This window comes from Sceloporus undulatus, unplaced genomic scaffold (assembly GCF_019175285.1).
Source record: "Sceloporus undulatus isolate JIND9_A2432 ecotype Alabama unplaced genomic scaffold, SceUnd_v1.1 scaffold_15, whole genome shotgun sequence".
Taxonomy (NCBI): domain Eukaryota; kingdom Metazoa; phylum Chordata; class Lepidosauria; order Squamata; family Phrynosomatidae; genus Sceloporus; species Sceloporus undulatus.
Genome location: NW_024802937.1, coordinates 3,958,814 through 3,973,962, shown reverse-complemented (window position 1 = coordinate 3,973,962; position 15,149 = coordinate 3,958,814). Strand labels below are relative to the sequence as shown.

The window sequence follows — 15,149 nt, the reverse complement described above, 5'->3', positions numbered from 1 at the left end:
AAGAAGCTCCGAAATGGAGCTTCTTTTTTGCTCCGCGCGGGAGTCGCGCGGTTTGGCTGCTGCGGCTCCCGCGCGGAGCAAATGGCGGCGGCGGCGGACCACCGCAAAGCGGCGGTCTGTACCCCGCCCGTGTCTCCTTGAAAAGTGCTTTGGAAGCAAAGCTCCAGAAAGGAGTCTGACAATTTATTTCCCTGTTAATATGATTTTTTTAAAAAAGACTAAAGGTAATTGCTTGAAAAGCACTAATGAAGGCTGTGTTGACATATGGTTGCACTACGATATTCTAAAACCAAAATATGATTTTAGCAAATATCAGATGGAGGTTGCCAGCGTAATATAGTGGGCCTTATTTCTAAAGCAGCTCCCCTCAAACAAATGGTATACGATATAGTTATATGATATATTGTACACACAACTTAATAATTAACATTTACTAAAATAGAAAAAAGTGAGACCTTGAATTCATTGGGAGTTATTCTCAGGGGAAAAAGGAATAGGGTTCTTGTCTTGATTGTTAGTGTAAATGAAACCAGTGGTACTTCCAAGTGAATGAGGTAGTCTGAGAAACCAGCCAGGAAGAAAATGGACAGACAAAGTCAGAAGAAGTATTAAGCTGCACATTCATATCTGGTTTTCTTCTTAGCATCGCTAAATCAAGATTCAAGAGCAGGGGCAAAAACAACTTCATAAAAGAGAAAACTTAAACACATTTAGCTCAAGGAGTTACACATATTTCTCTTTATCACTTAATACTGCATATTTTTGTAGCTGTGTACCTTCAAGTCATTTCTGACTTACAGTGACCCTAAGGCAGTGAACCTATCATAGGTTTTCTTGGCAAGATTTGTTCAGAGGAAGGTTCCCATGGCCTTTCCCTAGGGCTAAGACAGTTGTGACTTGCCCAAGGTCACCCAGTGGGTTTTATGGGCAAATGGAGAATTGAACCCTTGTCTCCAGAGTCATAACTCAATGCTCAAACCACTATGCCACGCTGGCTCTCGATACTGTATATGAACCAGTCTAAATCTCTTTCTAATCTTGCTGATCCAGCATTGATCTAAGAACAATGCTGTGCTATGCATTTGACCTATAACTGTTTATCTAGTGACTGGAAAATTTAAAATATTCTGCTTAAACAAGCCAGAAAAGGAATATATGTTATTTGTAATTGACCTCTTTTATAAAATCTTTCTGCAGCTGGTAACTCTAAGAAGAGATGTTAGCTCCTTGTTTCACCTGAGCCAAAGCCCATCACTTCTTCACTCATTCCTCTTTGACTCTTGCTCTCTATAGGAACCACAGAAGTCACTGTAGTATAGCTCTGGAAAAAAAAAAAACCTTAAATGGAGGTGAACTAGAGAAGCTATGGACCATAACTATAGCCTTTTTAAAACAGTCAACTCAGTACTGCCGAACCTTATGTAGCCATAATGGCAGCCAGCCAGCCACCCACCCATGAATGGAATCCACTTTTAGGTCCCCGTTTTCTCACTCTTCAGGCTCTTTGAGTCTTTTTGGGGAAGGGGAACACACTGCCACTTACAACCAATACTCTCCCTGATCTCAGCCACTTGCCTGACTTCATTCTTTGATCTGCACCCAGAGATGGCACCTATTCCATGATTAGGGTTGCCATATCCCGCCAGGGGGTGGGACAATCCCGGTTTGGACGGTGCCATCCCGGTCCCGGTCCGGTTTGGTGCCCAAACCGGGACAGCCCCGCCCACCACGGCTACCTCAGCCCCAGCGGCAGCTCCAAGGCCTTGCTGAGGCCTGGGAGGGCTCTCTGTGGTTGGCACTCCAGCCGCGGAGACGCTCCCTCCCGGGCCCCAGTGAGGCCTTGGAGGCGGCTCCGCGGTTGGAGCTCCGGCCGTGTGGTCCTCCAAGGACTCCGCAAGGCCAGGGAGGAGGAGGAGGCTGCTTGGCACCACGGCAATTCCCGCGATTCCAAGCGGCCCCATGCCCTTCCCGGCCTGGGAGCAGGCCTAGGCTTCCTCCCAGACCGGGAGGAGGAGGAGGCCGCTTGGCACCGCGGCAATCACCACGATTCCAAGCGGCCCCGCACCCCTTCCTGGCCTGGGAGCCGGCCGAGGCTTCCTCCCAGACTGGGAGGAGGAGGAGGCCGCTTGGCACCGCGGCAATCGCCGCGATTCCAAGCGGCCCCGCGCCCTTCCTGACCTGGGAGCAGGCCTAGGCTTCCTCCCAGACCGGGAGGAGGAGGAGGACAAGGTTTAAAAATGTAGGACCTTTTTTTAAAATTTCCTAGCCAGGAAATTTAAAAAAAAAAGTCCTACATTTTCAAACCTTGTCCTACATTTGTCCCGGTTTGGAGGTCCTCAATTATGGCAGCCCTACTTCCATGCCATGTAACCCTCAGCATCCAGTCTGAGCCAGATGTTCAGGAGGCAGAGGAGTTAACACGCAATTGGGAAGCCTACTGGCTCAGCCTGTGAAGGTAGTGTGGCTGCTCCTCTTCCAGGCAATTGAGGCCACAGTGGGCCAATAGTCCCTGACTCCATTTCCAGCTGCCACTACCATTGTCAGAAGTCTTGCCTTTTACCTGTTCCCCACCTGCCCCTGCTTCCATTCTTCTTTCTGGTGCTGCCATTTCTCTCTACTCATCTGCAGCTTTCTTTCCTTCCTAAACTCCCTTGCAGCAAGCGAGGACCAGCTAAAAAGCTTCAGTGTTTTGTAATATTATTTTCTGTGAAATCCACCAATTTTACAGTGGATGTCAATAAATTGGTTAAGATGCTGATTCTAATGATTGCAAAATCTGCAGCTTGAGGCCCAAGTGTCACGTGAGGGAGTGAGCTTTTGTCACTAGTTCCATCGTGGCAGTCTGATGATCGGGAGATCAGACGTTTGGCAGTTTGAGGCCCAAGTGTCGCATGATGGGGTGAGCTCCTGTCACTAGTCCCAGCCTCTGCCAACCTAGCAGTTCAAAAGCATGCAAATGCAAGTAAATAAATAGGTACCACTTCAGTAAGAAGGTAACAGCGTTTGGTGCAGTTATGCTGGCCACATGGTCACCGTATTCATCTTTGGACAATGTTGGCACTTTGGCTTAGTAATGGAGATAAGCGCCACAGTTGGTTATGACTAGACATTCATGTCAAAGGATTAGCCCTCCCTCCATGCCATCTGGCACCATCTGGCCTGGGAGGGAGCAAAAAGACAGGCCCAACTCCATCAGGGCTAGCCATAACAAGAAGTAGGGCCCTCCCTCCTGTCCACCTGCCACAGTCCAGGCCTCAGAGGGAGAATCATAGAATCTGAGTTGAAGATGAAAAGGGCCACCCAATCTGCCATGCAGGAAATCCAAATCAAAGCATCCCCGACAGATGGCCATCCAGCCTCTGTTTAAAAACCTCTAAGGAAGTAGATTCCACTACACTCCGAGGGAGTTTGTTCCACTGTCAAACAGCCCTTACTGTCAGATTTGATCCCCTTCTCCACCATCATTCCCTTCTCCTTTTGTGTTGTGTCTTTTTAGATTGTAAGCCTGACAGCAGGGAACTTTCCAGTTAATAATAATAATAATTGTAAGCCTTTATGCTCAAGGGTGGGGTATAAATACCACAAATAAAATAAAATAAAATAAATACATAAGGGAAAACCTTTAGCTTTTAATGGTATTACCAAAAAAAGACAAAAATCTTTACAACATATTCTGGTCCTGGGCATCACCAGGTCTTGGTCATTTGTAACCCTTCATATCAGCCCTGGCATAACCTAACCCAAAAGGTCAGTATCAGTGGACTGGAGAGCTGAATGTTTGTAGAAGTTGTTGTTTGTCATTTCTGACTTCTGTCGACCTCAAAGCAAACTCATCACGGGGATTTCTTCACAAGACTTGTTCAGAGGAGGTTTTCCACCACTGTTTCCCCCTGAGGCTGAGAGAGTGTGACTTGCCCAAGGTCACCCAGTGGGTTTCATGGCGGAGTCAGGATTCGAACCTTGGTCTCCAGAGTTGTAGTCCTACTATACCAAGTGGCTCCCTAAACTAAGCTGGCATGTTTTAGAAGTTACCTCATCAAAACCCCCAAAACAAAAACCCCTCTGGCAGGGAACAGCCATAATGTATGAAAACCTACAAAAACAGTCCAGCAATCCAATGCTGAGTAAGCTGAATCACTGGAGAAGGAGAGGAAATAGTGGAAAGGATGGAATTAATAAGCAAGCAGCTCCTAGTGGAACACTTTGGCTGCATCCACACTGCAGAAACAATCCAGTCCACTGACACTGCTTTAACTTCCATGCTATGGAATCCTGGGAACTGTAGTTTGTTGTGGCACCACAGCTCTCTGATACAGAGAAGGCAAAATGTCTCACTAAAACTACAGATCCCACAATCCCATAGTATGGATAAAGGGCCCGTTAAAGTGGTGCCAGACTGGATTTGCAGCCTCTAGGTAAGCTCTCATTCATGGGATTCCCAACCTTTGATCCTCCTTCGACTCCCAGAATTCTCGGCCATTGCCCAAGATGGCCGAGGCTTCTGGGAATTGAAGTCGAAAGGCCTGGCTGAAGAAGGTTGGGGAGGAACCACTGAGTTGCTGGTGAAGTTTCTCCACCGGAAATCCGGTTCCAAACGGGGCGGGGCTAGGATCATCACGTGACAGCAAAGAGAAGCAGAGAAAGAAATACGCCACACACTTCCGGTTGTGCATTGCAGTACAAAGGCTGCTTCCACACTGCAGAAATAACCCGGTTTGGCACCGCTTTAAGTCTTTTCTGGCTCAAGGCTATGGAATTCTGGGAGCTGGAGTTTGTTGTGGGGCCCAGAGCGGAGTTCCCAGGATTCCCTAGCACTGAGCTGGGGCAGTTAAAGCGGTCTCAAACTGGATTATTTCTGCAGTGTGTTTTGGAGCTTAGCCTTCCTGAAAGCCACGCCCTCTCGGTCTGAAGAGTCTTGTGGCCCCTTGAGGCTCAGTGAAAGGAAGAAGTGGGCAGCAGCAGGAGCCTTCCTAGACTTGAGCCTGCTTCCTCCTCAGATGCATTGCTACCTATCTCTGCTTAGACTGAAGTCTAGGAAAGGCAGCTCCTGCTGCCAACTAAATCCTTTTCCCTGAGCCTCAAAGGTGCCTCAGAAGCAGCTGAGGAAGGGGGCTGCCAACTCCTTTCCCCGCACATGGAGGAGGGGCTTGTGGGGTGGCTGTAGTGCCCAAGGCCTGCGAAGGGCAGCCGGAAATCTCTGTGGTCGAAAGTCTTGTTGTTTCCAAGCCAGGCAGCCGCGTGACCTCGAGGAGGAGGAGGAGGAGGAGGAGGAGGAGGAGGAAGCAGCAGCCGCCTCCCCCGGATGCTGGGAGGGATCCAGGCAGCAGCAGCAGAGGCAGAGGCAGCGCTCCCTCCCTCCCTCCCCTTGTGCCCGAGATGAGGAGGCTGCGAGGCCGGTGAGGAACAAGGCCCAGAGCGAGGCCTCCCTTCGGCCCCTCTGCCCCGGAGGTAAAGCAACAAAGAGCCTGCGCTGCTTGGGAGGAAATCTACACAGGCCCTGGCCTCTCTCTCTCTCTCGCTCTGGCTGCATCCACACTGGACGAATAACTCGGTTTGGTAGCGCTTTAAACTCATTGTCTGGCTATTTGCCATGGAATTCTGGGAGCTGGAGTTGGTTCTGGGGTTCAGAGAGTTTGTTCCTCCTTCTGTTGTCAGGAAGTTCCTCCGAGTGTTGAGTTGGAATCTCTGTTCCTGCCGCTTGCATCCTTTGTTCCAGGGCCTAGACTCTGGAGCAGCAGAAAACAAGCTTGCCCCAGGATATGGATGACAGAATTGGGGGCATACAGTACTTATCTAATATGCAGATGGCACCAAGTTAGGAGGAGTAGCTAATACTCCAGAGGACAGGATCAAAATTCAAGACTACCTGAATAGACTAGAAAGCTGGGCCAAAGCTAACAAAATGAACTTCAACAGGGAGAAATGTAAGGTACTGCACTTAGGGCGGAAAAATGAAATGCACAGATATAGGATGGGTGAAACTTGGCTGAATGAGAGACTTCTACGTGTGAAAGGGATCTAGGAGTCCAAGTAGACCACAAGTTGAACATGAGTCAACAGTGCGATGCAGCAGCTAAAAAGGCCAATGCAATTTTAGGCTGCATCAATAAAAGTATAGTGTCTAGATCAAGAGAAGTAATAGTGCCACTGTATTCTGCTTTGGTCAAGCCTCACCTGGAATATTGTGTCCAGTTCTGGGCACCACAATTTGAAAAGGACATTGAGAAACTGGAGCGTGTCCAAAGGAGGGCGACTAAAATAGTGAAGGGTCTGGAAACCATGCCCTATGAGGAACGACTTAGGAAGCTGGAGATGTTTATCCTGGAGAAGAGAAGGTTAAGAGGTGATATGATAGCCCTGTTTAAATACTTGATGGGATGTCATATTGAGGAATGAACAAGCTTGTTTTCTGCTGCTCCAGAGACTAGGACCTGGAGCCATGGATGCAAGCTACAGGAAAAGAGATTCCACCTCAACATTAGGAGGAACTTCCCGACAGTAAGGGCTGTTCGACAGTGGAACACACTCTCTCAGAGTGTAGTGAAGTCTCCTTCCTTAGAGGTCTTTAAACAGAGGCTGGATGGCCATCTCTCGGGGATGCTTTGATTGAGAGTTCCTGCATGGCAGAATGGGGTTGTACTGGATGGCCCTTGCGGTCTATTCCAGCTCTATGATTCTCAGTATGACACCCTTTCAAATACTTAAACAGGGCTACCATATCACCTCTTAATCTTCTCTTCTCCAGGCTAAGGGTTGCTAAAATCAGTAATCAGAGGATGATTGGCAAACATCTGAACAAATCATGCCAAGAAAACCTGGTGATAGGTTCATCTTAGGGTCACTGTGAGTCAGAAACCACTTACAGTTATGGTTTGAAACTGGTTTGCATGCCATATTTTGGTGTAGCCAAAAAACAACAACAACACTTTAGAGCCTCCTTTGCTTTCTGTGTGGCCCTCCAAAATGTTGGCTAATAGTGTTGAATTCTGGGAGCTGCAGTCCACCACAGTCGGCAGGGCTACATTTTGCTCCCTCCTCTCTTGCATAGATCAAACTGGGTGACTTTTCTTGTTATATAGATGTTCTGCAAAGCAGCTTTATATAACTCTTTATCTGCAGTAAGTAGTGTCCCACTTTTAAGGCCAACCCATGCTTCATATGCACTGGATTTTAATCCAGTAACAAATTTTGAACTTGTGTGGAATGTTAGGGTAAACAAATTCTTCTTCAGTAGTGAAAATTCGTGCTTATTTAGTATGTAGAATACGTATTATTTAATATGTAAGTTACGTATTAAATTCTCGGCTTCTAGAAGAATTAGAAAGCCAGTTTTGAAATATGAATACAAAATGTTAGAAGGAAGTCCAAACAGTAGCAAAATGCAGGTCCTCTTGGTAACTGAACTTGTGGATGTGTGTAAAACAATTGCCATATGAGTAATATGTTTGTTTCTGTGTTTATAGGAGAAATGCAATGCTCTCTTTGGATGCAAATGTATGAGGAATGTGTTTTTCACAGATCATAACATTTCTTCTACTGAGACAGAGTTCACTTATAAAACAGTACCTGTGAGTAAGCTAAGTCATTGCGTAAACTTTTGTGCTTATGTTTGAATTTATGCAGAAGTAGTTGGAAAGACTGTTGAAATGACATAGTATTTGGCTTTTTCAGAAATGGCAGCACAGAAAAGAAAATCTGTGCAAGTCGAACCCCCTGCTAAGCGGCAGAAACTGGATAAGAATAATAAATTGGTAACAAGTAGAAAAGAAAGAAAACCAGCTAATGCCAAACATACATCTGATAAAAATATGGTGCTGAAGAAAAGAATGCGTAAAACTGCCACCAAAACTGACAGGTCATCTGTCGATAAAAGTAGATCTTCTATACTACCTTCCCAAAATAAACAAGCACAGAAGCACTCTAAGCAGACTTTAAACGAATTAAAAAAGAAAACTGTTAAAACAGTATGTGTGAAAAGAACATCCCTAAAACCTTTGAGTAAATTACCTCCTACAAAAACAACCCAGAAATCTTCCAAAGTAAGCCATACTCACCCTCTGAACTCTGCAAAGTCCTCGTCTAAGATTTGTTCTAAAGGGAAGGGAAAACTCAGTGTTGTCAAAAAGAAGACTTCCTGTGAAAGCAGGAAGCAAAGAAAGTCCTCTGCAGATACAAAAAAGAGTTTTACTGAAACTATGCATCATAGAGGTTCAGTGTTGCCCATTAAAGCTGCTCACAAGAACCAGGGTTCTAAAACAAAAGTGATGAAAGAAAATTCCAAACAGGAGAGAACGAATAAGACTGGTAAACTTCTTAAAAGTAGCAGTGTTGACTTAGAGGCTCAGAAATCCAAAAATCCTCCTGCAAACCCCCCCACTTTTCAAAACTCTGAACCAGCACGGACTAAAACATTTGGTAACAAAAACCCTTGTGAGTCTAACCAGGGAAGAACTACAAGGTCAGTGGGTACCAATTCTGACAAAAGCCCTACTAGAGCTGGTCAAGATCAGTTGCATGTCACAAAAGCTAAGGAAGGGTCTCAGAAGGAGGTGGTGCAGGATCTTCATAGATTACAACATGGTGTGTCATGTGATGAATATCAGACTAGAAGATCACAAAGACTGCAGCAGTCATTTAATGTGCGATCATTGCGTAGTGGAAAAAATAAAGGACGTGTTTCTGTTAAGAAGCAGTGCACACAAATGAAAAAACAAGTCCCGCATGTTAAAAAAGAAAAACCAAAGCCTCTCCAACAGAAAATGGAACAAAAGCTTTTGGAAAATGATGAATGTAAGAACAGAGGAAGTGAAGCATTAGAGAAAATGGATTCTATGAAAGAGAAAAAATCTGAAGTAGATTCTAAAATAAGTGATTTAACTACATCTCAAGATAAGCAAGAAGAATCAAGAAATCTTGACAGTAATCTTGAAAACTCTAGAAATAAATCTGTCAACACAGTTCCTAGCTCTGTAGCATCTTCTTGTAGTGTGAAAAGGAAAGTAAAAGAGGTTGTGCACAAAAATGGAAAAATCAGTGTAAAAACCAAGAGAGTGCTGCCAGCACCTTCAAATCCAAAACCTGTTTGTGAACCAGAGGATGCAATGAAAACCAAAAAGTTTAGCATTCTTGAGCTGTGTGAGGAAATTGCAGGTGAGATTGAATCAGACACAGTGGAGGTAAAAAGAGACTCTCCTGAGTATGGAAAAGAGAAACAAAAAGAGAAAGTAGAGGAGTTGCCACAGATTGCAGTATGTGCTGAAAAAGAAACTAATCAGAACTCTCCATGTAAACGATTTTTCCCCAGCAAAAAAGGAGTGCCTGTCAAATGTACTGTGAATGGCAGACATAACACTGCAAACAAAAACTCTAAATGGACTAAAATAAAGTTTAAAAAGGTTAATCACGTGAGCCAAAGCATCTCACATTCTCAGAGTACACCCACCCTTGGTATTTTAAAGCATAGCATGCCTGTGGGAGAACAAGGAAGAACGGCAGAAATACACCTTCCAGAAGAAGGCCAAAGAAAATTGATACAGTCACAAAATAACAGTAACACAACAAATGATTTGAAGAAGTTGAATACAGCTTCTCCTGAAGGAGGCCAGAATAAAGTTAAGATGTCACATGCTCAACTGCTTGTACAGGATATAAAAAACGGATTATTTGAAGCGACACATTGTCCTGAACCAATACCAGATAAGGTAATTAATTGTAATATGGTTTTATGAAGGTATAGTCGATATATATGTTTGCTCTCAGTATGCTCCTTATATATTTACTAGTGTTTACTAAATCTAATAATTGGTATATAGTATGGTATCATTACAATATATTTCATATATCTGAGTATGCCATTAGATTGAATACTCCTGTTTTGTGGGGCAGTTTCTTCAGTAATTGAAAAATATCATGGTACTTGTGGTAAACTAGTTTTGTCATTCTTACTGCTCTTTTTTCAAAGCAATACATATTTAAGTTGTTCCAGTCAGTTTTACATTGAGAAAATATGCATGATTTGCTCTAATGCATTTACTGTATGTTTGCAGTACAGCAGAAGCTTTCCAGAGCTTCTTTTCTACAAGACATCTCTGCAGTGTACTAAAACTATATTGCTGTGAGTGTAAAAATATACAAGACAGCTTCAAGAGACAATTGCAATTGGCTGTTTAAAAAGTGATCTGCAATAGGTGTTGCCCCTAGACATTTCCAGCAGGTATCTGTAATTAAATGTCAAGGGATTATTTTTTCATTTAACACAGAATAAGCTTGACTGAACAGGCTTTAGATTCATGAGATCTAGTTTGTTTTTTCCAGATCATTAAAGCCTAGTTATCAGAACTTGGTTAGAGAGTATGTATGCAGGGCAGCTAGTGACTTGCTCCATCCTATACCAATAATGTATGACTATGTAAATATATCAGAAAATTAATCTAAAACACAAACTCTCAAAACAGCAAGGGTAGGTTCATAAAGATGGGGAAGACTGGGGCAAGAGATAATTAGTGCAAGGGAAACCACCACAAAAACCTGTTGATCTACTGCACACCTACCTCTCCCTGTATAACAGGAATTATTAACTTGAATTGTTCTATTTCTCTAAATTGCATTCTTTTATAAAACTTTGATGTGTACACATTGCAGCGTATGGTGGAACAATGATTGAAACTATGTTGTGATTTTTTTAGAACTTCAACTTACATTTGGAGTCAAGTCCAGAAAATACGCCAGTGAAAACAATTGTCACACAATCGTCAGCAAATCAAGTAATAAAAGATACTGCAGAAATCAAATCTCAAGGTAAATATAAGATTTATGCATTTTTATAGTTGTACCATTTTTTGCAGAACTCATTGGTGTTTGAATGTTCAAATTTGTATGTACATGAACTGATTTCCCCACCCCACACACACACTTTAATTAATCATGAACTTATTTTTATGAATTAGAAAGGACACTATAAATTTTGAAATCAAATGCTATGCACTTATCACAGTAATAAAAACTTGAAAGTATTTTTTGAAAATGTCAAATTGATGACACTTAAGTTCTTTTCAGTGGAGCTTTTTTCCTTTGCTAATCTGGTTTGTTATTGGGAAGTTAATTTAATTATTCTTATATATTAAAATTGCCTATTTCAGTGTATGGTAGTGGTTCTTAACCTTTGGCCTTCCAGAATCTTTGGACTTGTATTCTCAGACGCCCTAACCATTGTTAGGGATTCTGGGATTTTAAATCCAAAAATCTGCCATCTGTTCTTTCTAAAGTTTCTGAGCACTGCTAGAATATTCCATCTTTTCTTAGAGAAAGTTTGCACAAATTGTGATTCAGTCCAGGAAATTATGATTCAATCCACTGGCCTTGTATTTTGGCCAGGGAGGATACTCTCTCTTCCACCATATCTTTCCCATTCCAGAGGTTTTTGGATATCAGGAATATAGTTTGGTCTGCTGGTTAGGCTCTAATGTCCAGAGGTGACGTCAAATAAAATTTTAACTGGTGCTGCTTATGTTGTTTTTGTGTACAGTGGTGCCTCGGGTTACGAAATTAATTCGTTCCGTGGCACCGTTCGTAACCCGAAAAGCCTTCGTAAGCCGAATTGCCATAGGCGCTAATGGGGAAAAGCCGCGATTCCGTGCGAAAAAGCCGAAAAAAGCACCAAAAGTTTTTTCGTAACCCGAAAAAACATTCGTAACCAGGAACAATGTTTTCCTATGGGATTTTTTCGTATCCCGAAAATTTCGTAACCTGGGTATTTCGTATCCCGAGGTACCACTGTACCTTAAAGTCATTTCCAACGTACAGGGCCAAAGCACACGGTCGGTAAAGAGTGGCCAGAGGCTGTTCCTGCTGCAGTTGGGCCAGGAGTGCAGTGACCATACAGCCTGCTCCTGAAGTGGGCCGCTGCCGCAGTCCCAAGCTAGTGTTGCCAGGAGTCGGATTTAATCCATTCCTTTTTGATAAGGTCCAAAGGACCAGATCTCATTGCCAGAGTTCTTTCTGGCCACTTTGTAGGTATGCATTATTTGAATGTCACACCCTGAAAGCTGCCAGCTTATTTGGCCCTGCATTTTGTCATTGCCTTCCTCTGAGGCTGAGAGAGTGTGACTTGCCAGAGGTCACCCACTGGCTTTCTATGGCCAAGGGGGGATTTGAACCCCGGTCTTCAGAGTGCTAATCTCAACTACTAGCTATCTATTAGAGTAATACAGAGAGCCCTTGGTATCTGTGGGAGATCCATTCTGGATCCCCCCATGGATGGCAAAAAATGTGTGACCTCAAGTCGTGTTGTTTGCAATGGGTGCACACTTGCGCCAGCGCGGATGCACACAGGAGCGTGCACCCATTGCAAAAGCCAGGGCTTGCCGTCCACACATGTTCAAATCTACGGATAGCAAGCCCGCGCTTGACACAGTAGAAATTATGATCCTTTCCATGCAGTCTAAAATACCTTAGGTCCTTTGGATCATTTTTAGACATGCTGCCTGCTTAGTTATTCATTGTGTTAATATTCGATTATTTGAACTCATGAAGATGCCTTATGAGTCACACCACAGAGCTATCTAGTCAGTACAGTGCGCCCGCATCTTACGCGGGAGCGCTTTATACAGCTTTCAGCTTACACTGAAAGCCGTGCAGGGAGAAGGTTGGCGTGTCCCATAGGGACTAATGGGGCGTGCACCCATGGTGTGCACGCACCACCACACCATCGTACCACCATGTGCATGAGCCCCATTCATTTAAATGAGCATAGGTGGAATTTACTTTACATGGGGGAGTCTGGAACGGATCCCCCGCATAAAGCAAGTGCGCACTGTATTTTATACTCTCTGTTAGTATCTTAGGAAAACTTTAGTCAACTCTTTCCCAACACCATTGTCTGAGCTGCTTTTGTTTTAGAGATGCCAGCTATTGAATTGGGTCCTTCTGCATGAGAACTCTGCTAATGGTTCATGGCCTGACTGTTTCTTCATTATATGTACCATACAAAGAAGGTATAATGGTTCCTGTTATGTACATTGTACAACTGAAGGTATTTCCTTTCACCTGGGTAGCCCTTAATTGACTCCAGCATATTGTAGGAAGTATCTGATATATTACCATATATACTCGACTATAAATTGAGGATACGTTTTGGTATGACCCGTGGATATGTCGAGGGTAAAATATGGATGAGGAGGATGACACAGTGGGTGGGCAGCCTTGTCTCTTTGCTGTGCCCTCCTCATCCGCTGCCACGTCGTTCACCTTCGAGCAGCCTGAGGGCTTTGGTGGGCAGTCGCTGGTACTGGGCTGAGATTGCAGCCCGGCCTGGAAACAGGCCCAGGCCTCTGCGGTAATGTGCTCTGGAGCACTTTTGAGGGTTCGGGAGCAACGGGTCCAGAGCTCGCATGTGGAGCCCAGGAGCAAAGGAGGACTTATTGAGGGAACTCTACTTGCCTGTTATGAATCTATTTTACTTATTTTACTTGTTGTGAGTCTGTTTTGCTTATCCTTCCCTCCCAATTCCTTAAAACGCGCATATTCGATTTTCATCGGTCTTTTAAATTCTGAGCAGCTTTGAGCCCCTGTGCGGCTATTGGGGACAACAAGACTTGAGTTTACACTGTTTTGGAACGAATCGCCCACAGATTCCCACTGTATTATCATATTGACTGGTGTAAAAGTTGATCCAGTTTTTGGGGGGCAATTTTTTGGCATATATTTTTTTACTTATACATGATTATATATGGAAAGTTTCTCAGTGCCTGTACAAAAAATTAACACTTTCATGACAGTGACTGCAGATCACTTAATTAGACAAAAGTGTGATCTTGTAGAATAGTTTGAATCTATATTCATTGGACTCATTCATGCATAATGAAATCACTTAGTTTATAGCAATAGCAAGTACATTTCTATACCACTTATCATTGCACTTAAGCACTCCCTAAGCGGTTTACATTATTGTAAGCCAAAAGTGTAAGCCAATTGCCTCCAATAAGCTGGGTATTCACTTTAGCAACCTCAGAAGGATGCCAGGCTGAGCTGGCCCTGAGCCCCTGGCTGGTATTGAATTCACAACCTTGTGGTTTATGAGTGAGTGGCTGCAGTAGAGGCATTTAAGTACTGCACCACTAGGGCTCTTTTGTTTATGAATTGCACCTTTTGATTCCTAGATTATTTTCCAGTTACCTTTGAAATTTCCTTTAGCTGCAAAATGTTTTAATAGCCAATTGTAAGACTTCAGTAATTTTAAAAAATGAACAAAGACATAAAAGTTACACAGAAAATGTCTTTGTTTTAGGTAGTTAAATTTTTCCATTTTATTTAAAGGCATATCTGTACTTTCTGTATTTCTTTATCATTCAACATTATGTCCTTCTTTATACACGTTTTAATGATGCATATGAAGTGATGTGTTTGATTTGTTTGTAGATTCAGCTCCCAAACAATTGGTTCGAACACTGTTCACAAGTAAAACTTTGGAGACAAATGAGAGCAGGTACAAATATTTAGTTGAATTCTAAAGTTGTATTGCTTAGTGCCTTTGTTCATACTTTGTTCATCATTAAGTCAGCATTAAAGTTTTAACCCTTTTCCTTAAAAACATTTACATATTATAAACACAGTAAAAGTTGTTGGTGCATGTGTAATATGTTTTCCTTTTCTATATTCTCTGGGTATAATAAAAATAAAATACAGTATGTACATTGAGTTTTTGTGTTGAGAACTACTGTCTGACCACTCTCAATTTAAACTGTTATCCTTTTCACCCTATCCTTTGTTGTGGTAGACTATACTAGGACTTGACCCATTTTGTTTGCACCTGACATTGCAGCTCTTCTGAGCTTTTCTTTGCTGTATATGATCTAATATTGGAGGGTGCATGTGTTTCTATTGACTGAAGTTTACACTGTAGAAATCATCAACGGTATGCTTTGTAGGTCTGATAACCTCAGACTTACCTAGCCATGTTCTGATAAAAAAAGACTGCAGAAAAGTGTCTTAACTGAATGGGGTGAACTATATTTGTGTCGCTTATAGTAAATAAACCCTTCTGTCTTTCAACACAAAAATATATCTTACAGTTGAATTTATATAATAAAATGTTTAATAGTAATCATTATCTCACTTTTTACTTGCTTGTTTCCATCTTCTACTTTGCCCCA

General features: G+C 43.0%; 1 protein-coding gene across 1 annotated transcript in view; it reads left to right on the top strand.

Annotated features, from left to right (window-relative positions):
* The first annotated feature begins 5,311 nt into the window (after positions 1–5,311).
* The window catches only part of LOC121917347 (N-acetyltransferase ESCO1-like), a 22,293-nt gene continuing 12,455 nt past the window's right edge, over positions 5,312–15,149 (top strand). Inside the window, exons 1-5 of the mRNA XM_042443251.1 lie at positions 5,312–5,448; positions 7,464–7,568; positions 7,672–9,701; positions 10,686–10,797; positions 14,416–14,504. Of these exons, the coding sequence (XP_042299185.1) occupies positions 7,674–9,701; positions 10,686–10,797; positions 14,416–14,504 (2,229 nt within the window). The 5' untranslated portion in view covers positions 5,312–5,448; positions 7,464–7,568; positions 7,672–7,673. The remainder of the gene's footprint in view (positions 5,449–7,463; positions 7,569–7,671; positions 9,702–10,685; positions 10,798–14,415; positions 14,505–15,149) is intronic.